This window comes from Barbus barbus, assembly GCF_936440315.1.
Source record: "Barbus barbus genome assembly, chromosome: 35".
Classification (NCBI taxonomy): domain Eukaryota; kingdom Metazoa; phylum Chordata; class Actinopteri; order Cypriniformes; family Cyprinidae; genus Barbus; species Barbus barbus.
This window is the reverse complement of record NC_136763.1, coordinates 1921486-1943761: the sequence shown is the minus strand read 5'-3', so window position 1 is coordinate 1943761 and position 22276 is coordinate 1921486. Positions and strand designations below refer to the sequence as shown.

The 22276-nt window shown below is 33.9% G+C and overlaps 1 protein-coding gene across 2 annotated transcripts in view; it reads left to right on the top strand.

The window, feature by feature from the left end:
• The window catches only part of LOC306855090 (zinc finger protein GLI2-like), a 93175-nt gene that overhangs the window by 2958 nt on the left and 67941 nt on the right, over window positions 1-22276 (top strand). For both annotated transcript variants that reach the window (XM_079393539.1, XM_079393538.1), the window contains exon 2: window positions 15694-15819. In XM_079393539.1, the coding sequence (XP_079249665.1) occupies window positions 15705-15819 (115 nt within the window). In that variant the 5' untranslated portion in view covers window positions 15694-15704. The remainder of the gene's footprint in view (window positions 1-15693; window positions 15820-22276) is intronic.

The following is a 22276-nucleotide window of genomic DNA, read 5'->3' as shown; positions in this document are numbered from 1 at the left end:
CCGGGCTCTGGGCTTGCTGTGGATGTTGTTCACATGTCATGCTGCGCTTCCTCTGTGGTTTTTGCGCTCTATGCCGGTGGGCTTGTGGGTTTTTCTGTGGTGAATCGTACAGGGAGGCATATTGTATCAGTGTAACTTAATCAAACTTAATCATTAAACACCATTTTTATATTACAAACAAAAGATGTTTTCCCTGCTGGTGAGATTGTCAACTATGTTACGGACAAACTGTTTGAGTTAACAGGTAGCATAGTTGACAATTTCACAATTTTATCATAATCACCATAATCATAATTTCAGTGGCAGGCCTTATTTGGTCAACTAAATGTTATTTTCTTCATCAGCATAACCTCAAATATTTCTTTATGTATATATTTATTTGAATTAATCATAAATATTCTAAACCATAATTATACACACACACACACAAAAATATATAAACAAGTTATTAAATATATATATTATCTTTGAAATTATTTACTTTAAACCCGTATTTATATATATATATATATATATATATATATATAAAGTAAATGTTATGTAATTTTATTATATAAATTATATATTGCATCATAATTTATACATAATATACTGGCTATTGTCTTGCTACTTAGATACATAATTCATACACAATACATAATTATCATCAGTGGACATTTTACAGAATGAGCTCTAAGCATCCGAGCTTTGGCTTGATGTTCAGCTTTTGGTGTTCAGATTAAAGTGTGTTGCAAACCTCCCGCTGCACTCAAGAACTGCATTAGAGTGGACTAATTCAACGACTCCACTCAGAGCTCCTGGGAAAAAGATCCCGCATTCGTGCCTTCATCAAGCAGAGACAATCACGTATCAAGCACCATCTAATTACACCGAATGAAATCAGAGCATCGCTGTCTCCTGAAAGGCCATCACTCGCCACGAAACGCTTTGAAATCAAAGATCGGCGGGCCGCTGGGGCAGGAGATGCTCGGCTCGCTATGAATCGTGATGGGGATCCGTAGCTCCTCTCGGCTGGCTTTGATTCGGGACTTAATGAATTCCTGAAGGGATGCGGCAACCGGATGATACTCCTTTAATACCTAAAGAACTTCTGACAGCGGAGAGCCGTGGGTTTATGCGCACGGATCATCATCACTGATAGAATCGTAAATGTTTCAGACAAATGCCTGATAGCAGAAAATCCCTGGCGGTTTCTCAATGGTTTGGCTCGTGGCCTAGCTCCGGTTCAGACATGTTCAACAGCTCCGGACACGCAGCACAGATGTTTACATTATTGAGATTCAGTTATTGTAAAACAGACAGGGCTCTGTGATTTATTTGTCTTTGCACTTGAGCACGTTTGCTCACCGTTTGGTCTGCGCGATGACACTTTGCAGTCACAGGGTTAGAGGTCAAGACCTGCTCAAGTTTGCTGGGTTTTCTTCTTGATCAGGTCTGTATCCACATGAACATGCTTTTAGAGACTTTTTAGAATTGTTGATCTACTTTCTGTCAGACGTTTCTCGAAATACAAACCCTAGTAAGTCAATAGGTCGCATACAAGATCTTATTTTTATTTTTTTATTTTTTTCTCTGTCTGTGTGTGTGTGTGTGTGTGTGTGTGTGTGTGTGTGTTTGAGTTTGTGTGTGTGTGTGTGTTCTTCAGCATTTGCTCTCCATTCAGTTCAGTCTCCAGTAATTGTTTTAGGGAAATCTCATTTCTGTTTTGTAGGGTAATAGCATACTTCAGAGATTTAAAGGCAAGGCAAGGCAAGGCAAGGCAAGTTTATTTATATAGCACATTTCATACACAGTGGTAATTCAAAGTGCTTTACATAAAAGAAAGTGAAATAGACATTAAAATCAATAAAAACATGGAAATAAGAATAATAAAAACAAGGAATTTTAAAATGATTTAAAATAAATTTAAAGAAAATGATTATACATAAAATGTATTGCAGTCAGTTCGGACATATAGCACAGTGCTCATTCAAATGCACAGTTAAACAGGTGAGTTTTGAGTCTTGATTTAAATGTGGCTAATGTTTTAGCACATCTGATCTCTTCTGGAAGCTGGTTCCAGCTGCGGGCCGCATAATAGCTAAAAGCAGACTCCCCTTGTTTTGTGTGAACCCTTGGTATTTCTAACTGACTCGATCCTAATGATCTGAGTGGTCTGTTTGGTTTATATTCAGTGAGCATATCAGCAATATATTTAGGTCCTAGGCCATTGAGTGACTTATAAACGAGTAAAAGTACTTTAAAAGATGAAAGCATTTAAAGATGAAAGCAGTTTGGATTTAACATTATTTTATCATATATATTCAAATAAATTATATTAATATGTTAATATTTAATAATGTATTATTATAGTAATAGTATTTTCAAAATATACTGTATTTTTATATTTAAATGTAATTTTATATTAAATATATATGTTTTACTTCATTTATTTTATAATATATTTACAAAATATAAAAATGTATAATTTTTATTTAGTATTTTATTAATGTATATTAAAATGTAAATTTATTATATATATATGTTCATTTATTTAATAATATATGTACAAAAATAGTTATATAGACGTGTGTGTATGAATTAAATGTTATAATATTTAATATAATTATATTATATAATATATAATAATACTTTTATAAAATCTATCATTTTATAACATTATAGTTCTATTTTCAAAATATTTTAATGATAATAATTTAATATATGAACAAAAACAGCTGCCTTTTTTATATAGAAATTATGTAATTATAAATATATAAAATGATATATATATATATATATATATATATATATAATTAGTTTAATAATTGTTAGTATATTACTATTTATTTTTAGATTATATTATATTACTTCTTCACATTTAAATGGGATTTCAGGTTGTGTGTAAACTCCTGTCAGCTTTCTTTACAGAAAGCCACTGCTGTCTCAACACTAAAAGCTGACATAACCACCCGTGTAAATGTTTGAACCCCCCTGGCGGACGGTAGAAGAGGCTCCTTGCCGTTCAATAACAACAGTGAGGACGTTTACATTACAGTCCTGGTGTCAAAGCACTAGTGTCTCTTAAAAACACCATTTGGCCGGCGGATCAAAGCATGCTGTTAAAACCCCCGTGATGGGTTCTGCGGCGGTGGCACATGCAAGATGTTATGGCTTTGACGGCTGATACGGGGAGACGGGAGGAATCTTCCTGCCCTGAACTTCGGCGGGGGCTGCAATCGCAACATCTGTTCGGCATCGCCTGCACTGATGGAGATCGTCCACAGGATATTGCACTTAGCAGCAGGGGGTGATCTGAGCCGCAGGGCTCCACTATCGCCTAAACTCACTGAAACAGCTTTAGCTGTGAGACTATGGAAGGTGGTTGAGGTCAAAAGTCTTTAAACGGGATGCGTTAAAGGGGTCATTGGATGCAAAATTCACTTTTACATGTTGTTTGAACATAAATGTGGCAACAAGCTTTGCTCATCAGCATATGGCAATTATCTGCCATTCTTCTCCTCACCTCTTCACCTCTCAAGCTCTGTCAGGTTGGATGAGGGCAGATGCACATTTTCCAGATTTTTCCGGAAATATTTGATTGGGTTCTATCCCAGGTTGTGGCTGGGCCACTCAAGGACATTCACAGAGTTGTTTATAATTGACTCTTACTGTGTGCATAGGGTCATTGTCCTGTCGGAAGGTAAACCTTCTGCCCAGAATGAGGTTCTCAATGCTGTGGACTAGGGGTATGAATACTTTTGCAAGGCACTGTATATATATATATATATTGTACATGCACATTTTAATCAATTGATGATTTTATATGTGTATATATATATATATATATATATATACACACACATGCACTGTTATATATTTAATTATATATAAAAAATAAATATTTAAATTAAATAATAACATAATATATTTTTAATAATTTAAAAAAACATTTAATTATTTATTGGATATTTTTTATATTTATTTATGTAATTATACATGGTATTATACTTATTTGTTTTTACGTTAATAAAGCAGTACTTCAAATAAGGTTGGGATCGAGTTTTACAAGAGATCTCAAAATGTCTCAAACTGTGCTCAAATTTGCCAAGAAGCCAAAGTATAGAATCAGACAATCAGAAATCTCAAAATGAACATTTCTCATCAGAAATGATCTAGTCTGCTGTGCACTCTTGTTATTTGTTTCCTTTTGACCCATGTAAGTGTTTTTTTTTAAGTTGATTCTTGACAAGTGCAAACTCCTTAAAGTCTCCTGAGCGATGAAAAATGTTTTTCTTTTAGGAATCTTCCTTCTTAACTGATAAGTTTGAGATCTTTCCGTGTCTGTGATGAAGTGTGGAGTTCAGCTCTGTGTGTGTGTGTGCTTGTAAGATCCATGAAGCTAAGGAAACACACTTCAGCCCAGCGTCTGAAGGATTGCGGCGGTTGAACGCTAGCGAGGGATGTGGAATTTGGCTCTGTGACCTTTCAGGGTCTGTCAGAGTCATTTGTTTGTGGGACGGCTGTGCTGTAACTATTCAGCAGGGGTTCGGTGAGTAAATCAGTGTGAGGAGCCAAACGGCTCTCCTGAAACTCCCCGCACCTGCAGCATAGAAACATTCGTTTCTCTGGACGTCTCTCTCCTTCAAATCCCACCCGTCCTGATGGATTCACTTCTAGGAATAAGATGCTGTTTTTCCTCTCTCTTGTAGTTTCTCAGACTGAAGTTGCACACTGAATGTGTTTGATGTGTTCGTCTGTGTTGTTTTTAAGATACATCTCCACTAATTATGTAGGGATGAATGTTTCTTCATCTTGTGCTCAAGATGAATAAAAGGTTTTTGTACTTTTAAGTGTTTTCATGCCATGCAAAAAAACTCAAATCTTTCCTAAAGCTCCTACATGCATTGCGCTGTGATCAGCTCATACTAATGTTGCAATATTATTTTGAGATGCTATAATAGTTCCCTTCCAGGAACTCGAGCTGCATCGAAAACGCTAGGGGAACACCTTCATCGTGACCGCGCTCTGAACCACGTGTGTAATCTGTCCAATGGAAGGGCGAGACGTCATAGGCGGGTGACGTCCCCGCAGCATAAAAGCACGTGCGGAGGAGCCGGCGTTTGCGTTTTGTCATTCAGCAACCGCCTCTCTGTCTGTCTGTGTGTCTTTGCATGTTGTGAGTCTTGTTTAGTGTTGTTTGTCCCTTTTAACACATTATAAGCTCCACATTAAACATGTCTAAGAGTGCTCAGAAGTTGAAGCACACGGACGACAGCAGATCACATTTCAGACCGTGTGTTCCCCCCTTGCAGACGCTACATTACTGCGGGGGATACTCACGATCTGTGTGTGGTCTGCTTGGGAACAAGTCACGCAGAGTCGGTTCCCGCATTGTGAGCGTCTTTCAGTGCGTGTACTTCGCTCCCGGAAGGCTCTCTTTCGTGAGGGAGCCTTCGCCAGCGTTCCCCGCAGTGTTGGTCCCGCTTCCGCCTTCCCCACCTACTTTCCCGCCAAGCAATACGAAATACCTCTAATTTTGTTTTTCTCCAGCTGTGCTCCATTTTCCGGGTTGCTCTCTTTAGGGCCTGAGTGTGCTCATTATACCACGGTGTTGGACTCTTTTCCTTAATCTTCCTTAAGCATAAAGGAGCAACTGTATCTAAAGTGCTAGAAAAGTGAGAGTCAATAGTTTCTGTTACATCATCAAGTTGTTCTGAGCTATTGGATATGCTGAGGAATTGAGATAAGTCAGGAATATTATTTATAAAGTAGTCTTTTGTGGTAAAAGTGATGGTTCTATCATATTTGTAACAAGGAGTTGGCTTTACAGCTTTAGCTATATGGAATATACACAAAACTAGATAATGATCTGAGATATCATCGCTCTGCTGCAATATTTCAACGCCACTGACATCAATTCCATATGAAAGTATTAAATCTAGAGTATGATTTTGACAATGAGTAGGTCCTGAAACGTGTTGTTTAAGACCAATGGAGTTTAGAATGTCTATAAATGCTGATCCCAACGAATCTCTTTCATTATCAACATGGATATTAAAATCACCAGCAATTAGGACTTTATCTGCAGCCAGCACTACCTCAGATAGAAAATCAGCAAATTCTTTAATAAAGTCTGTATGGTGCCCTGGTGGCCTGTATACAGTAGCCAGTACAAACATCACAGGGGATTTATCATTAACACTTGTTTCTTTGGATAGCGTTATAGCTGATAGAGCTGATAAAATGTAAAACTGTAACTTGAATGCAATGTAAGTCGCTTTGGATAAAAGCGTCTGCTAAATGCATACATGTAAATGTAAATATGAAGCACCATTATTATTACCCAGCACTGAGAATTAACTGACTTCTGTGATGTGAGGCGGCTAGCAGACGGTCGGTTTAGCCAGTCTGTCTGCTTCCTGACCTGGGCCCCAGTTAGTCAAGTACGAAGTCTAAGACTATGTGCCATATTTCTAGAGAGAAGAGCAGCACCACGCCAGGTACTGCTCTTTTCAACAGGTCAGGTGTGCTCCAAAAATTCTTCCAATTGTCTGTGAAACCTATGTTATTCTGCAGGCACCACTTAGACATCCAGCCACTGAGTGACGACAGTCTGCTATGTATCTCATCACCCCGGTAAGCAGGGAGCGGACCAGAGCATATTACAGTGTCTGACATCATACTTGCAAGTTCACAGACCTCTTTAACATTATTTTTAGTGATCTCCGACTGGCGAAGTCGAACATCATTAGCACCGACGTGAATAACAATCTTACTGAATTTACATTTAGCATTAGCCAGCACTTTTAAATTTAAAGATGTCAGGCGCTCTGGCTCCCGGTAAACATTGGACTATGGTGGCTGGTGTCTCTATTTTCACTTTCCGTACAATAGAATCGCCAATAACCAGAGCAATTTCATCAGGTTTCTCAGTGGGTGCGTCACTGAGTGGGGAGAACCTGTTTGATGTTCTGATCGGAACAGAAAAGCGGTGTTTTGACCCGCGACTAGGCCGCCTCACAGTCACCCAGTTGCCCTGCTACATGGGCTCTAGTGCCGGAACCGAACAATGTACAGGACTCCCTGAGCTAGTCACATCCAAAGCCGTATCTACAGCCCTCACATTCTTACTGTCCTCAACTAAAGTTTGGATACGTGTCTCTAATTCTGAAATCTTCTCTGTCAGCCTAACTATTTCCCTGCATTTATCACATGTGAATCCCTCATCGCCGACAGAGAGAGAGAAACTGTACATGTGACAAACAGTGCAAACAACAATAGCAGGAGAAGCCATTACTCACCGTGATTGAAGAATGATTCGCTTGCTACTGTTGTTTGATGAACGCGTGAAAAACGGAGCGAGAAAAAACAATAATAGGCGCGAATACAAACACGAATGGAACCGCGAGTGACAAGCTAACGAATGCTAACGCGCGGTTTTAAAAAGCAAACGATCAAATTAGTTTGATAGATAATACCAGAAATATGGTGGGAATTAAGTTATATATTATCACTTTAAACAACAGAGAGTGAAAGTAAGATAGAGATTCAACAGAAAAGCGAAGCTACACGGAGCTACAATCGCAAACCAATCAGCAGCACGACAGACAGAAGCAATCGATTTAGTAATCGATCATAGGGACTCAATGTGTGTGTGTGTGTGTGTACTGTATGTATATATACATATTAAATTAAATTAAATTAAATATTATTTTAACTATTTGTTGAAATACATATATTTAAATTAAAGCTTTTCCACAAGTTGAGGTTTAAAACTAAAAAAAATTACATTTAAGAGTATTTTGTTGTAAAATTACCTGAAATTGTCCAGATCTATTAGTTTTTGACTGTAGCATAAAGGAACTTAAACAGGTTTTTACCAGAGTATTTTTTACAATCTTTTACTGTTAAAATCACAATGATTTTTACAGCATTGTGAGGTAATTTAACATGGCATTAGTTAATGACAGTAATTTAACATGTTGGCAGCTGTCAGCAACAGTTTCCCCTCTGCATTTCTGTACGGTAGGCTTTATAACAGCCCTGTGTGTTTCTGCAGGAGAATATAGAGTTACATTCATGTAATAATAAAGGATTTTTCTGTCACGAGCAGCAAAGCGACACACGGATCCTCTTTGGCGTTTTAAACGCTGCTGTAAGCTGTCGTTTCATAATTACGGTAATCCAGACGCAATCTGAGCGCAGTTTCACTCTGAGAACATGAGGCTGGAGGACAGGCAAGGGTTTGATAGCAAACAGCTGGATTTATGGTGTGTGTTCACACAGGAAATGACCTGCTACACATGTGACCTCACTAGCAATAGCTGCCCACCTGTGAATGAGAAACCGCTTCATCTGAAACACACTAGACACACTGACCTCTTTCAGAGAAGCAGAAGTCATCAAATAATGGATGTGAAGTTGGGCTGAAGAATCAGCGGCTGAAGCAAACACGTGGTTGATCTGAGCTCAGAGAGTCTCGAGGGGGAAGTTGTTGATGATCTTTGGCTGAAGCCTGTATTGAGGCTCTGATGGTCGTTGAAGGGCTGTTTGTGTCTCTGAAGACACCAGTGGAGATCCTGCTGGGCATCACAGGCTCGTTACAAATGGAAATGATGCTTGTTCACCGGCGTTACGCATTACAATAGCTAATTTCCATTTCTTAATGGTTTTGTTTTGTTTGAGAAGTAGTTTGATTGTTTAGAGCTGAGTTAAAAGAATGGATGATACTTAATCTCAATATTTATTTAGTTATTTAAGTATTTATTTATTTATCTATTTATTTGTTAGTTTTTTCTTAAAACACGTAAAATTATTTTCTACTTTTTTATTTATCAATTTTTCATATATATGTGTATGTGTGTGTGTGTGTGTGTGTGTGTGTGTGTCTGTCTACATGTATATTATTTATTTATTTATCTATCTATTTATTTGTTTGTTTGTTTTTCCTTAAAACATGTAAAATCATTTTCTACTTTTTTATTTATCCTTTATATATATATATATATATATATATATATATGTGTGTGTGTGTCTGTCTACATGTATATTATTTATTTATTTATTTATTCTTAATATTTAATTATCATTTATTATTAAATAATTAATAATGAATATAAATATCTTAATATTTATTTTTGTTGATGTTTTCTAATTTAATAATTTATTTTGTTTTTCAAAATTATAAAAAATAATTCAAGATTAATTATAATAATTACATCATTTATATTAAATAATTATTTAATCTGAATTATATATAATATTTTGAGTAATCATAATTTTAAGAAAGTAATCATTTAAGAATCTAAATAAATAGTGAAATGCCTGGACCTGGATACTTAATGTATCTCAATATTTTTGAGCTACATTAAGTATATCTCAATAATCATTGTTTGTTTGTTTTTAATGATCATATATAATAAATAAATGTCAATAAAATTGAATATTAGTAATTTTCAGCATGAGTAATTTTAATATATTATTAATTATTTAATATAAATTATGTTTAATATTTCAAGAAATTGAAATAATTTAATAATTTAAATAATATTTGGCTATTAATCTTCAAATTTATATATATATATATATATATTTATAATTTATATTTTAATATATAAAACAATAATTATGTTATAATTATTTTATATGATTTATATTGTAATAATCATCATCATTATTCAGTACAGTGTAGTATCTATCTATCTATCTATCTATCTATCTATCTATCTATCTATCTATCTATCTATCTATCTATCTATATGAATGTGTATAGATAATTAAATCCAGAGACTGTGACTATTGAGATTTTATGAATTGTTGAATTAGATTTTTAATTGTTTTTATTATAATTGTTTTTTTATTATTATTATTTTTAGTTTAGGTTAGTGAACTGTGTAATAATTGGTTTTTGGTAAATTCCCAGCAGTGTTTAAAGCGATAATCACTGGATCACAGACTTTCTCACTAACCGTCATCTCCTAAACAAAAGCTTTTAACAAAGCCATCCGACTGATCTCAGGTCAGAACTGTTATTTCAGTGGTTGTAATTAATGAGGCGGGAGCTCGTTTGCTCCACTGATTGGTGGTAATGAGCTCTGGCTGGTCGTGAATGATACGCCGCTCGCACCTGTTCAATCTCACAAACACCGCACCAAACCAGACGACCCGACTGCGTTTTCATAATGACGTTTTTCCTCAAAAGTTTTTTTTTCATTCATTTATACAGAAACAATTGATTTTGAGAGTGATAAGTGCTTTGTGGCCTGTTGTGAATGGAGAAACCAGTTTCTGGTCTGATGAGATTTGGCAAAATTTGGCCTGTTCTGGATCATTTTCCAGCTCTCATTTGTTGTACTTTAAGAAACATCTTTATTTATTAAACATCTTTGCTTTCTGATGTGTATTTCAAAATGTGCAGCCAATCTGAAACGCTGTAATACTTGTTAAATATTCACATATTTTCCAGGAATCAGTCACCATATTTACAGTGAAAATAGCCACGGTCATGCTGTTTTAAAGTTTTGTATCATATTTCTCTCTCATAGTACATTGAAATTATATTTTAATATCGCTTTTATCAGCCATGTGTCGGTTTTATTTGATTTTTCGCTATTTATTTTGTATTTATTTATAAAATTATTCATAGTATATATTAAAAATGAAGTATTATGAAAATGTTAAATAATTGATATATAATATTAATAATAATTATGTCTTTAATAAATTAAACAACTGAATTAAAAATCTAAAAAAATATATACATAACTTGTAGTTATTATTTATTATCGCTTTTTGACTGGTTTTATTTTATTTTACACTTTTTATATTTATTTATTTATAAAAATTATTCATTGTATATATTAAAAATGAAGTATTATAAAAAATATCTTAAATCATTGATACATAATATTAATAATAATTACGTTTAACGTATTAAATAATTGAATTAAAATAGCTTTTATTCTGTTATTATTTGTTCTAATTCTCAAAAAAATAAATAAATAAAAAGTAATTTGTATATAATAATAATTAAATAGTTATTCTGTGATTATGTATTCTTATTCTCAGTGCTGTTATACCGTGATGTTGATTTTTGGAGGTCAAAAGGTCAAGTAAAACTGACTGTCCGCTTTCGTTGTTAATGCAGAGTTTGATGGAGGACTGTAAATAATACGAGTCTTGTGATGTTGGCGGTAGCTTTCATAGCCATCTGTGCGTTTGGTCTTTGACACCGGTGTTATCCCATCACACGCACCGGATCTCTCGAGATCTCTGACGAGGTGTTCGTCTTTCACTGATTTCTGTCAAACCGCAAGGACAAAGACATACAGCACTGTACACTAGATAGATCACATCTGCTGCTGTCTGTTGAGTGTGCACTGGAGCTGAGCAATTCAATTGAGTATACCATGTGACTTAGATAAACATTTACATTATTAATGTGAAAGAACATTGAATAGTGTGAAAATACACAGTGCAACACAAATAAGTCAAAGTTTTTGAGGAGTGTTTATTTGGCACTGTTTTACTGAATTCATGATTCTGATTCTATTTTAATGTTATTTTGACTGTTTGAGTGATTCATTTTGAATTGAGTGTTTTTAATGTGAAGCTGTTTTTGTGTTAATGTCTGACTGATTGGTTCATTTGATTTGAATCATCTGATATTTTGTATTGCATCAACTTCTAAAAAATAATAATAATAATAATTCATTTTCTTTCTTATGTATTTAAATGACTGATTTATAAAAGAATTAAATAAGTAAATCGAGTAATTGAATATTTGTAAATATAAAATATTAATAATTAGTCACATTTAATTTAATTAGTTTAATTAATCACAATTTAGTCATTTAAATAGTACATATAATTGGTGGTATTTTTAATTAATATAATTACATCATTTAATAATTCAATAATTTTTCAATAAAGGAGAATTTATCAAATGAAACAGTGTCTTAAGTATTTAAATGACTGGTTTATCAAAAAGTTAATTGAATAATTATTAATAAATATAACATGAGAATAATTACTTATTTACTTTAATTAAATTATTCAACTTATATTAATTGAATAATTTATTTTTATTTAAAATATTAAATATAATTATAATTTATTTTATATAATCATTCCATAATTTTGTCATTTAAAGGTTTTATTAAATAATTAATTTGGAGTTTATCAAGCTTAGGGGTAAATAAATAAACCAAAGTTAATTTAATAATTGAATTATTCATAAATATGAAATCAAATCATGAACCAAATAAACCTTTTTTGTTCAATTTACAGCAATAATAGCTATAACATGATATATGCATTACTGTCAAATTTGGAATAAATTCATTTTTTTATATATATATATATATATATTTATTTTTATTTTTTTTGAAAGAAGACCTTTATGCTCACCAAGGCTGCATTATTTGATCAAGAAATACAATAAAAGCCTGAAATGTTGTGAAATATTATTACAATTCAAATTATCTGTTTTCTCTGTGAATATCTGTTCAAGTGTAATTTATTTCTGTGATCAAAGCTGAATTTTCAGCATCATTACTCCAGTCTTCAGTGTCACATGATCCTTCAGAAATCAGTCTAATATGCTGACATTTCTGCTCATTATTCTTTCAAAAACATTAAAAGTTAAGTATTTCAGACTTTTGACCACTAGTATGTACCGTTACAATGATGTAAATTAAGGTCATAAAGTGATGTAAGATTTAGGCCACAGCATGAGTTTAAGCTGACTGCCAGCACGAGGAATATTCAGAGGCCAGATCCGCCGCTTGTAAAGACTGACGCTGTGATTTCAGTGCAGGATGAATGTAAAGGTGAATGTAGGGTCAGATAAAAGGCTTACGGGATTTATGGAGCGTCTTCATCATCCTGACGCCAGCGTTACACCCTGTTTTGGGCCTGTAAAATTTGTAGCCTTAAAAACTATGAGGGAACGATGACGTCAGCGGGAAATGAACGCCAAGATGTTTTAAGTCAACGCAATGCACTGATGAACTGTTCATGATAAGAGCATGAGTTAAAGAAGTGATTTTGGACTTGCCCGCGGCCGTATGGAGCATCGCTGTTGGCGAAGGAAAGTGGAAACAGATGCCACTCACTCACTCGGGCTCACTCGTGTGTTCCTCCGCTAATCGGCTTACCTTGCCTTAAAAACCGCAAGAAACGAGACGGTCGAGTGACTAAATGAATCTGCTTCTGCTCACTCCAGCCATTTCAATAACATGCCGTGATGCAGCACTGAGTCCTGCTTTCATAAGCAGGATTTCATAAACGTTAGGTCGATTGTACGCAGGTTTGTTTATTAGTAGTAATTTATTTGTGGTCAAGCACTGTTAGTATTGATCATAGTTAGTATTAGAGGTTAGTTTAAATCAACACTAAGTATTAAAGTTCAGTGTGTGTCATCTTGCAGTGTTTCAAAAAATATTTTTATAAAGGGATCAGAATATCAGATTTTATGTTGGACAACCAATCAGAACACCCTAGCAAAAGCATAGCAACGCCCTGGCAACCACCTAGCTGTTATTATTTTCAATATTTTATGTTAATGTTATATATGTTTGTTATATTATGTTATATATTTCATATTGTTTTATATTTGATTGTTAAAATATTTTCATATTTTTTTTAATATAGGTTCATGTATTTATTATGTTTTATTATATATTTTTTCATCTTTGTAATTTTATTTGTATTTGGTTTTTTTTTTCATTTTATATTTTATTTAGTTTTTTATATTTTACTTTTTATTTATTTTGATATACATTTTATTTCATTAAATTTTTTGTATTTTCTGAAATTACTATGTATTTTCTGAAATTACTATATATATATATGTGTGTGTGTGTATATATATATATATATATATATATATATTACATTACGTTACATTTAGTTATTTAGCAGACGCTTTTATCCAAAGCGATTTACAAATGAGGACAATAGAAGCAATAAAAATAACAAAAGAGCAATATACAAGTGTTATGACAAGATGGCTAAGGCACTGCCCACCAGGAGGAAACATTTCATTTAAAAGTCTGTGAAAGGGATTTTGTGCCTCATTGGGATGGCACAATAAAGCGACTTTCATTTGCAGAATGCAAGCTTCTAGACGCACATAAGTCTGAAGTAATGAATTTAGGTAAAGGAGTGCAGAACAACAAACATTAATGCCTTGAATTTTATGCGAGCAGCTATTGGTAGCCAGTGCAAATTGATGAACAGAGGTGTGACGTGCGTTCTTTTCGGCTCATTAAAGATTAATCTTGCTGCCGCGTTCTGGATTAATTGTAAAGGTTTGATAGAACTGCCAAGAGAGCATTGCAATAGTACAGCCTGGACAGAACAAGAGCTTGAACAAAGAGTTGTGAAGCATGTTCCGAAAGAAAGGGCCTGATCTTCCTAATGTTGTATAAAGCAAATCTGCAAGACCGGGCAGTTTTAGCAATGTGGTCTGAGAAATTCAGCTGATCAACAATCACAACTCCAAGGTTTCTGGCTGTTTTTGAAGGTGTTATAGTTGATGTGCCTAACTGGATGGTGGAATTGTGACGAAATGATGGGTTTGATGGAACCACAAGCAGTTCTGTCTCGGCAAGGTTGAGTTGAAGGTGATGGTCCTTCATCTAGCAAGAAATGTCTGTTAGACAAACTGAAATGTGAGCAGCTATCATCGGATCATCAGGATGGAATGAGAGGTAGAGTTGAGTGTCATCATCACAGCAGTAATGTGAAAAGCCATGTTTCTGAATGACAGAACCTTGTGATGCCATGTAGACAGAGAAGAGAAGTGGTCCAAGAACTGAGCCCTGAGGCACCCCAGTAGCTAGATGTTGCGACTTGGACACCTCACCTCTCCAAGAGACCTTGAAGGACCTATCTGATAAGTCAGACTCAAACCACTGGAGTGCAGTTCCTGAGATGCCCTTTGCCAATAGGGTTGACAGGAGAATCTGGTGGTTAATTTTGTCAAAAGCAGTGGACTGATCCAGCAAGACAAGTATTGAAGATTTGGAATCTGCTCTTGCCAGTCTTAGGGCTCCAACAACTGAGAGCAAGGCAGTCTCGGTTGAATGTCCACTTCTGAAACCAGACTGGTTACTGTCCAGGAGGTTGTTCTGTGTGACAAAGGCAGAGACTTGGTAGAACACAACTCGTTCAAGGGTTTTTGTAATGAAAGGAAGAAGGGAAACCGGTTAGAGATGGGTTAAGGGTGGGTTTCTTAAGTAGTGGGGTTATATGAGCCTGTCTAGATGCTGAGGGAAAAACACCAGTGTGAAGGGATGTGTTAATGTGAGTGAGTGCAGGTATAACTGTATACATATTTTTTCATTTTATTTAAATTGTATTTTGTTTTTATAGTTTATATTTATTTCATTTTAATATTTATATTTAATCATTTAATATTTTTAATATTTAATTGAATTAAATGTTATAATTTTATATATGTTATGTATTATTATTTTTTTATGTATATTTATTTATTTAATTATTTATTATTTATTTTATTTTTATTTTCAGATTTATTTCATTTCATTTTATATAGTTTTTTATTATTTATTTTTTATATTTCATTTTATGTTTCAGTTCATTTAATTTTACATAATGTGTTCTTTTTTATTTTATTTCTTTGCTTTACCTTATTAATACATCTGCATGGATATTTTAGATGACATCTCTGTCTCTCTCTTGTAGAATACATCAAAATGGAGGCCAGCGTTCCCAGCGGCGCAGAGAAGAAGGACTGTAAGACGTCCGCTCTGGATGGAAACAGCTTCAGCGAGCTACCCAAAAAACCTTCCCTATCATCACTGGCCAGAGGTACAAACCTGTCCGTTCCTTCCCGAAACAACTCGCTTTCACTTCCTATTACTTTGCATTTCAGTCTCAAATCCCATCCATGCATGCATATATTCAAATCTGGTGCATCCAACCTCATTGGTTCTTGCATATCACATGACCAATTGCATTGCATGCAGTGTAAATGAGATTTAAGAGTTGCACATGAGGTTTAATGTAAAGCAGATGATGTTTTGAGTCTTTCTGGGGTTATTTATCTCACCAGCCGAGAGCTTAAAGACTCCAGTGAGCCGAGGAAGAGAATATGCCCATGAAATATGCATTTTAAAGATAAAATATGGCGCTTATGGTGCCGGCCGTCCCTGATAAGCTGGGCCGAAAGCCCCTAAGAGTCAAAGGTGAGGCTCCGTCGGGCCTGATGTGAATCCTAAACTCACGTTCATTAATAGCGAGCGAGCGGCGCGTCTCACGCGAGTCGTCCTCGTGCAACGACACGTAATCACGGCCTATTGGATGAGCCCAGGGCTTTTAGCGCTCTGTTTGCTCTGAGATTAATCAGGAACTACAGATGGAAGGATAGAAAGAGCGCAAGCATGTTTAAAACATGTCTTTAGGAGAGCGATAAAAGCGCTGAATAATGAGGCCCAAAGACCTTGTTCCTTCCTCCGGAGTATAAGTGTTATGAATTAGTTAAAATGGCAGCGGCGGACGACACGCGCCGAGGTCCACCTTTGAAATGGAAATACCTCTGGTGGATTTTAGGGATTTTTTTTTAGATTGATGAAGGAATTTGGTGGCCTGCCATTGTAAAGGGAAGAAAAATCCATGGTTTGTTGAAGAAAGAAGCGGAAAAATAGGCCACACAGTGGCAACAAGACAGTCGAACGGCATCATTTATAGAGTGTGATTTTCACTCGTTCTTCTTGAACTGCGGGGGAAATTATTGCTGAGACTGAAGTGAAAGTGAATTTGAGATCCTGACTTCGTTTGATCGACCTAAGTAGCAGCATTGATGGGATCAGACAGAGATTTTATTGCAGAGGTTTCTCTTTCATTGCTCATGAGGAATGATGGATTTGTTCTAGCTATAAACAATATAAAAGACCTCGTTAATTCTACGCTTGGCTATTGTAAAATTACATTTTAGTAGATAGACAAAATTAAATATTATTTTGAAATATTAATAGTTTTTTTTTTTTTTTTTTAAAGAATGAGCCCTTCAATATTAATCGGTGTTGTTATTGTTAACTAAATCTTAAGCTATTAAAAATAGTAATAATTTAAAAAAGTAATTAAAGTAAAGCTGAAATAAAATAAAATATCACTATAACTTCAACAATAAGAAAAACAATAAGAGACCTCACTAACTACATTTGGCTGTTGAAAAATTACATTTTACATTAAAAACTTCATTTAGAAAAACAAAAGAAAAAAATTAAATGTTGCCTTGACAACTAGGTAAAATTAATAAGTTGAAGTTGAAGGAATAAAATTACTAAAACTGAGATAAAAAATAATAATTAATGCTACAGTATATAGTAATTTTTTGTTTTTTAAACTTGAACTTGAATAAAAATGACAAAACAAATACTGTATAATAAATATTATAAATTATATATTTATTATTTTCATTATATATAAATTTAAATTTAATAAAATTTAAATGAAATTAAATATTGAATATTGAAATGAAATAAATTTTCATTTCAATATTCATTTAAAATGTATATAAAATATAAAAACAACTAGAATTGCTAAAATTGCCTAAAATTACATTTCTATCAAATTAGAATTTTTCATGATTATTATATTTTTTTATTTAATTTATTTATATATATATTTATATTTTTTTTATTTAATTTAATTTTTTTTATTTTTTTTATTTAATTATTTAATTTAATTATATATATTATTATATCTTATTTTAATTTATATTTTATTTTGTTTTTTATTTAAATTTGTCATTTTTTCATATTATATTTTATTTTATTTAAACTGAATGTGTTTATATAAAAATAAAAGCTAATTCAAAAAATTAATGAACACTGGCCTCGATGTCCTGTTTCAACAGGAAGCAATTCAACTTGTTCTCTGTTAATCTCATTGCAGTACAAGAGAAACAACTGAGATATTACAAAGATCTCTATTCATACGGTACTCTGATTATATACTATAGTCCTGAATGCTCTCCATATTCATGCACTTTTCACACTCGTCTGTGGTGGATGCAAACTTTCAGCATCTCAGTGTGTGCTTTGGGGTCATCAAACCCCGTCCAGAGAGGAAAGTGTGTGACAGCAGACGAGACCGAGCATGTTTAAAACATGTCTGTGGACCCATGATAAAAGTTGTCTATAATGAGGCCGAAGGAGCTTGTTCTTACCTCCAGAGTATAACTGTTATGAATTAGTGAAGGCAGCGGTCGCAGCGGTGGACGGCGGCCCGTCTGAGACCTTTGAAATGGTGATTCTGCTTTCTGATTCATGAAAGACTTTGGTGGCCTGCCATTATTTCAAACAGTCATTAATTGTGTATCAAAGAATGGCATGAAATGGGGACGTTTGTGATTGCAGTGTGAACATTGTTTGTTCTGAGAGCCTCCAGGCGGATGAATATTGAACACAAACTAACAGGTAGTTTTTACTTGAGCAGTTTTTAGCAGAAAACCACAGCAGACCCCAGATCAGAACGGCTGAGGGCTTCGAATCAGAGCTGAAACTAATTAAAACCACTTTTAATGAGGCCTGCCGCAGCGTGCTGTTAGAAGCTCCTCTGTATTTGTGAACGAAAACACTTCAGATGTGACTGAGGACACGTTTTACTGAAAATATGCTTTCTTTAAGTGTGTGTAACGACTCAAAAAAAAACCCAGAATTATATTTTTGAAACTCTAGAGGAAGCACATGTGAGAAACAGACAGGAGTGACCTCACTAAATCATTTTTTTTTTTGTAAGATTAAATTTCAGATTTAGAGACATTTAAAAATTAGTTTTAAATTATTTATTTTTGTAAAAACAAAAAGAAGGGGGATGAGCTCTTCAGTATGTCTAACCTCTGCTTAATCAGTTTGGAATTATTAATTGAAAGTTAAACTATTAAAAAAGTATTTTCAGTAATTGAAATAAAATAAAATAAAAGACTCAGTAATATTGTGAATTAGCTTTTATTTTTATATAAATATATTCATAAATGAAATAAAATATAACATAAAAAAATAAAAATAAAAAATGTCAAATAAAACAAAATATATTTAAAAAAAGATACAATTAAATTAAATACAAATATATAAAAATACATAACAAAATAAAATAATAAAATAAAAATTAGATTAAAAAAAATTAAAATTGAAAATAAATAAATACAGAAGCCTTGGTAAATAACTGAAATAAGGACTAAAATTACTTAAAATGACAATGTATTTGAAAAATTACTAAAAACTTTTAAAATGACATAAAAATAACAAACAAAAAAAATTATGAAAAATTGTATTTTGTTTAACTTGATGCACTAAAATAAACTAAAACTGAAATAAAAATGAATAAAAACTATACAATCATATTTTGTTTTTTTTAAACAACAAAATTAATAAAAATGACATCTAAATTACTAAAAATTTAAGCAAAATTCACATGAAAGCAGAAAATATAAAAATAAAATCAATTCAAAATATAAACAAAAAATATACTTCTATCTTCTGTTAAACGCTAAAGAAGATATTTTGAAAAATGTTTCAGTGTTTTATTGTTTTCTGTACAAAGTCGTTTGATTTATATCAGTCTTGGAAAAAACTAAGTCATAAATGTTTGGCGAAATGATGGCGAAACGTTCATTTTCAGGTTAACTATCCCTAGCTTAACTAGCTTAACCAGCAATGACTTCCTCAGCCAGCTTCACCAGAAAGTTTGGCAATTTTCTCATGAAATCCTATCCGATCTCCAAATAAATGCTCTCCAGTTTACCGGCGGAACGAGCCTCAGCTGTTTGCTAGCGCTCGGCGACAGAGCAATTACTTATCACTTTAATCCGCTTTATTATCCCGGCCCGCAGACTCTGATAAGTGAATATGCAGCGCGGGGCCCGAGAGACGAGGTCCTTGAACCCAGGATCACATTCCCTGGAGCCCGGAGTCGCTGCTTTTAATATACGGTTGCGTTCAGCGGCTTTACAGTCAATGTGGAGTTTACAACAATCTGCGGAGCCGCTGTCACCTCAGTCAAGCCCACCGCGAAGACGCCGCTATTAAAGCGCTGTGTTTTACGCCCCTGTCCGCCGTTATTTATCCCCGACGCTTTCCTCTCTATCAGACAACACGGCTAATGCAGACTTTTAATATGTTATTTACACATAAAAAACAAGCTATTTGTGTGAGGAGGGGAAAATAAATGGGCCGCCGCTCCCCTCGGCTCCACTATATCTGAGTTTAACAATCTGGATTGCTAATAGAACCATTTATCATGAGAGCTGGTCATTTGTTTTATGTTAGGGGCCTGGGGCCTGGGGCCTGCTCTCACAGACCTCTATGGAAATGCGAGCGCGAATTATGAACCCGAGCTCGAGTCACCTGATTTAAAAGGGAAAACAATGCATGTATTCAATTAAAATGCGAGCAGGTGTCTCTGCGGTGCGTTTTACTGGACGCCGTGAGGGTTCTCGATGGGTTATAAATGCGGGATGCAAACTCGTGCACGGCGACCTTGGCAGACAGTGGCGTCCGAATGCACATTGCATGTTGTGTTTACATGGATGCATTTGGCAGATGCTTTTATCATGTTGCTTTCATGATATATCAGTTCATGCATTCCCTGCAGGGCGTAAAATTAACACTCACCAAGCGCCAAATGTGAGTAAAAATTGGTCAGTTGGTTGGTAATTTTTTTGTATTCATTCGAGCAATGGCTGAGAATGCGTTATGGTTTAGCGTTATAATTATATGAAGAGTTTCAGTTGCTTATAACATGCATTTGAAAATGCAATAAGCTCCAGACATCTTCCCAAGTTTTTAATGAGAATGAGTTTCTAAATCTGTTGTCAACAAAAGAGAAGCATTTCAAAAGAATGCAGTCTTCTGCCAAATTAAAAGCTCTATTGTTTAAACGTTAAAGAAAGTAATTTTACTGTTGTTATATAAATAATAATAATAATATTTATATGAATATTTAATGTAAAATATAATATAATATTTATATAAATTATACATAATATAAATTATTATAAATAATAAATTATTATTATTAAATACTTTACTATTCAATAGTATTAGTGATTGTTTTTAATAAAAGTTTTTAATAGAAGTTTTTTAAATAATTTGATTCATAATTAATTAATTATTTAATTAGAAAAAATGCAATTAGATGTTTTCATTTTTAAAATGAAATAATGCACATACAATATTTATAAAAAATTCTACCACTAAAGATAATATTAGTATTAATATACATTAAATATTATTATTATTATTATTGTTGTTGTTGTTGTTGTTGTTGTTAATAATAATATTTTGTAGTTCAGTAATATTATAGTGATATTTCTGGTTTGTTCTTATAATTTGATTAAATAATAGTAAATAATGTATTATTAATTATTATTGTTGTTATTATTATTATTTAATTAATAATTAATTAGTTACATGTGTTTCCACAATTTGTTCTGTTCTGTTCCGTTTAGTTTTTTTTAAACAATGTACATACAGTTTTATGGCTGGGGGAAAAATGTTATGAACACATTTTCTGAAGTGTTTTTACATTTTCTCAAGTCACCGGCCATTGGCAGTTTAGCTTCAGGTCCTGATTCCCTGGAAATGTTGCCTTTTGTTAATGCATTCAAATGCAGCATGCACGCATGCATCTTGATAAATGGCAATAAGGAGCAGCTTTTGTAGTGTTTTGTATTATCTGAATTGCAGATTTATCCAGTATTATTCATGTATTCAATAGTGCAATTATTCTTTCTGCAGAAGTGAGATTGCAAAGTTTGGTGCAAAATATTACACTATATATAGTCCAAAAAAAAAAAAATCAATGCATTTGTACAGCGCCGTGAGGTTGTGCAGCGGAGCAGCTGAGGTTGCTCGCGGGCCTGCGGGTAATGACTTGATTAACTGGAATCGGTGACTCACCACATACATCATGGTGAAAGTGAGTTAGTCGTGTTGCGGCGTGATTGATGGCCACGCTAAGCGCCGCTGCAACCGTGTTTTCTGCTGAGTCGGGTCAGTCCTGAGGGAACCGGCGGGCAGGATGCTTAACATCTTTACAGCCGCCACACAGACAATACAGGGTCAAGCGCAAATGCATATGCTTAAACGCATATTTTGCGGCATACAACTCTATTGATTTACGACAGCTTCAGCGCGTGATTGAGCGTGTTTAAGTGAAACGGCAATACGTGACGTCTCCAGAAAGAGGTTTTGTCTTGTTAAAATGACACTTTTTGATTAATAAGCATTTAAAAACACGCCTTATCTGCTCCTCACGCATC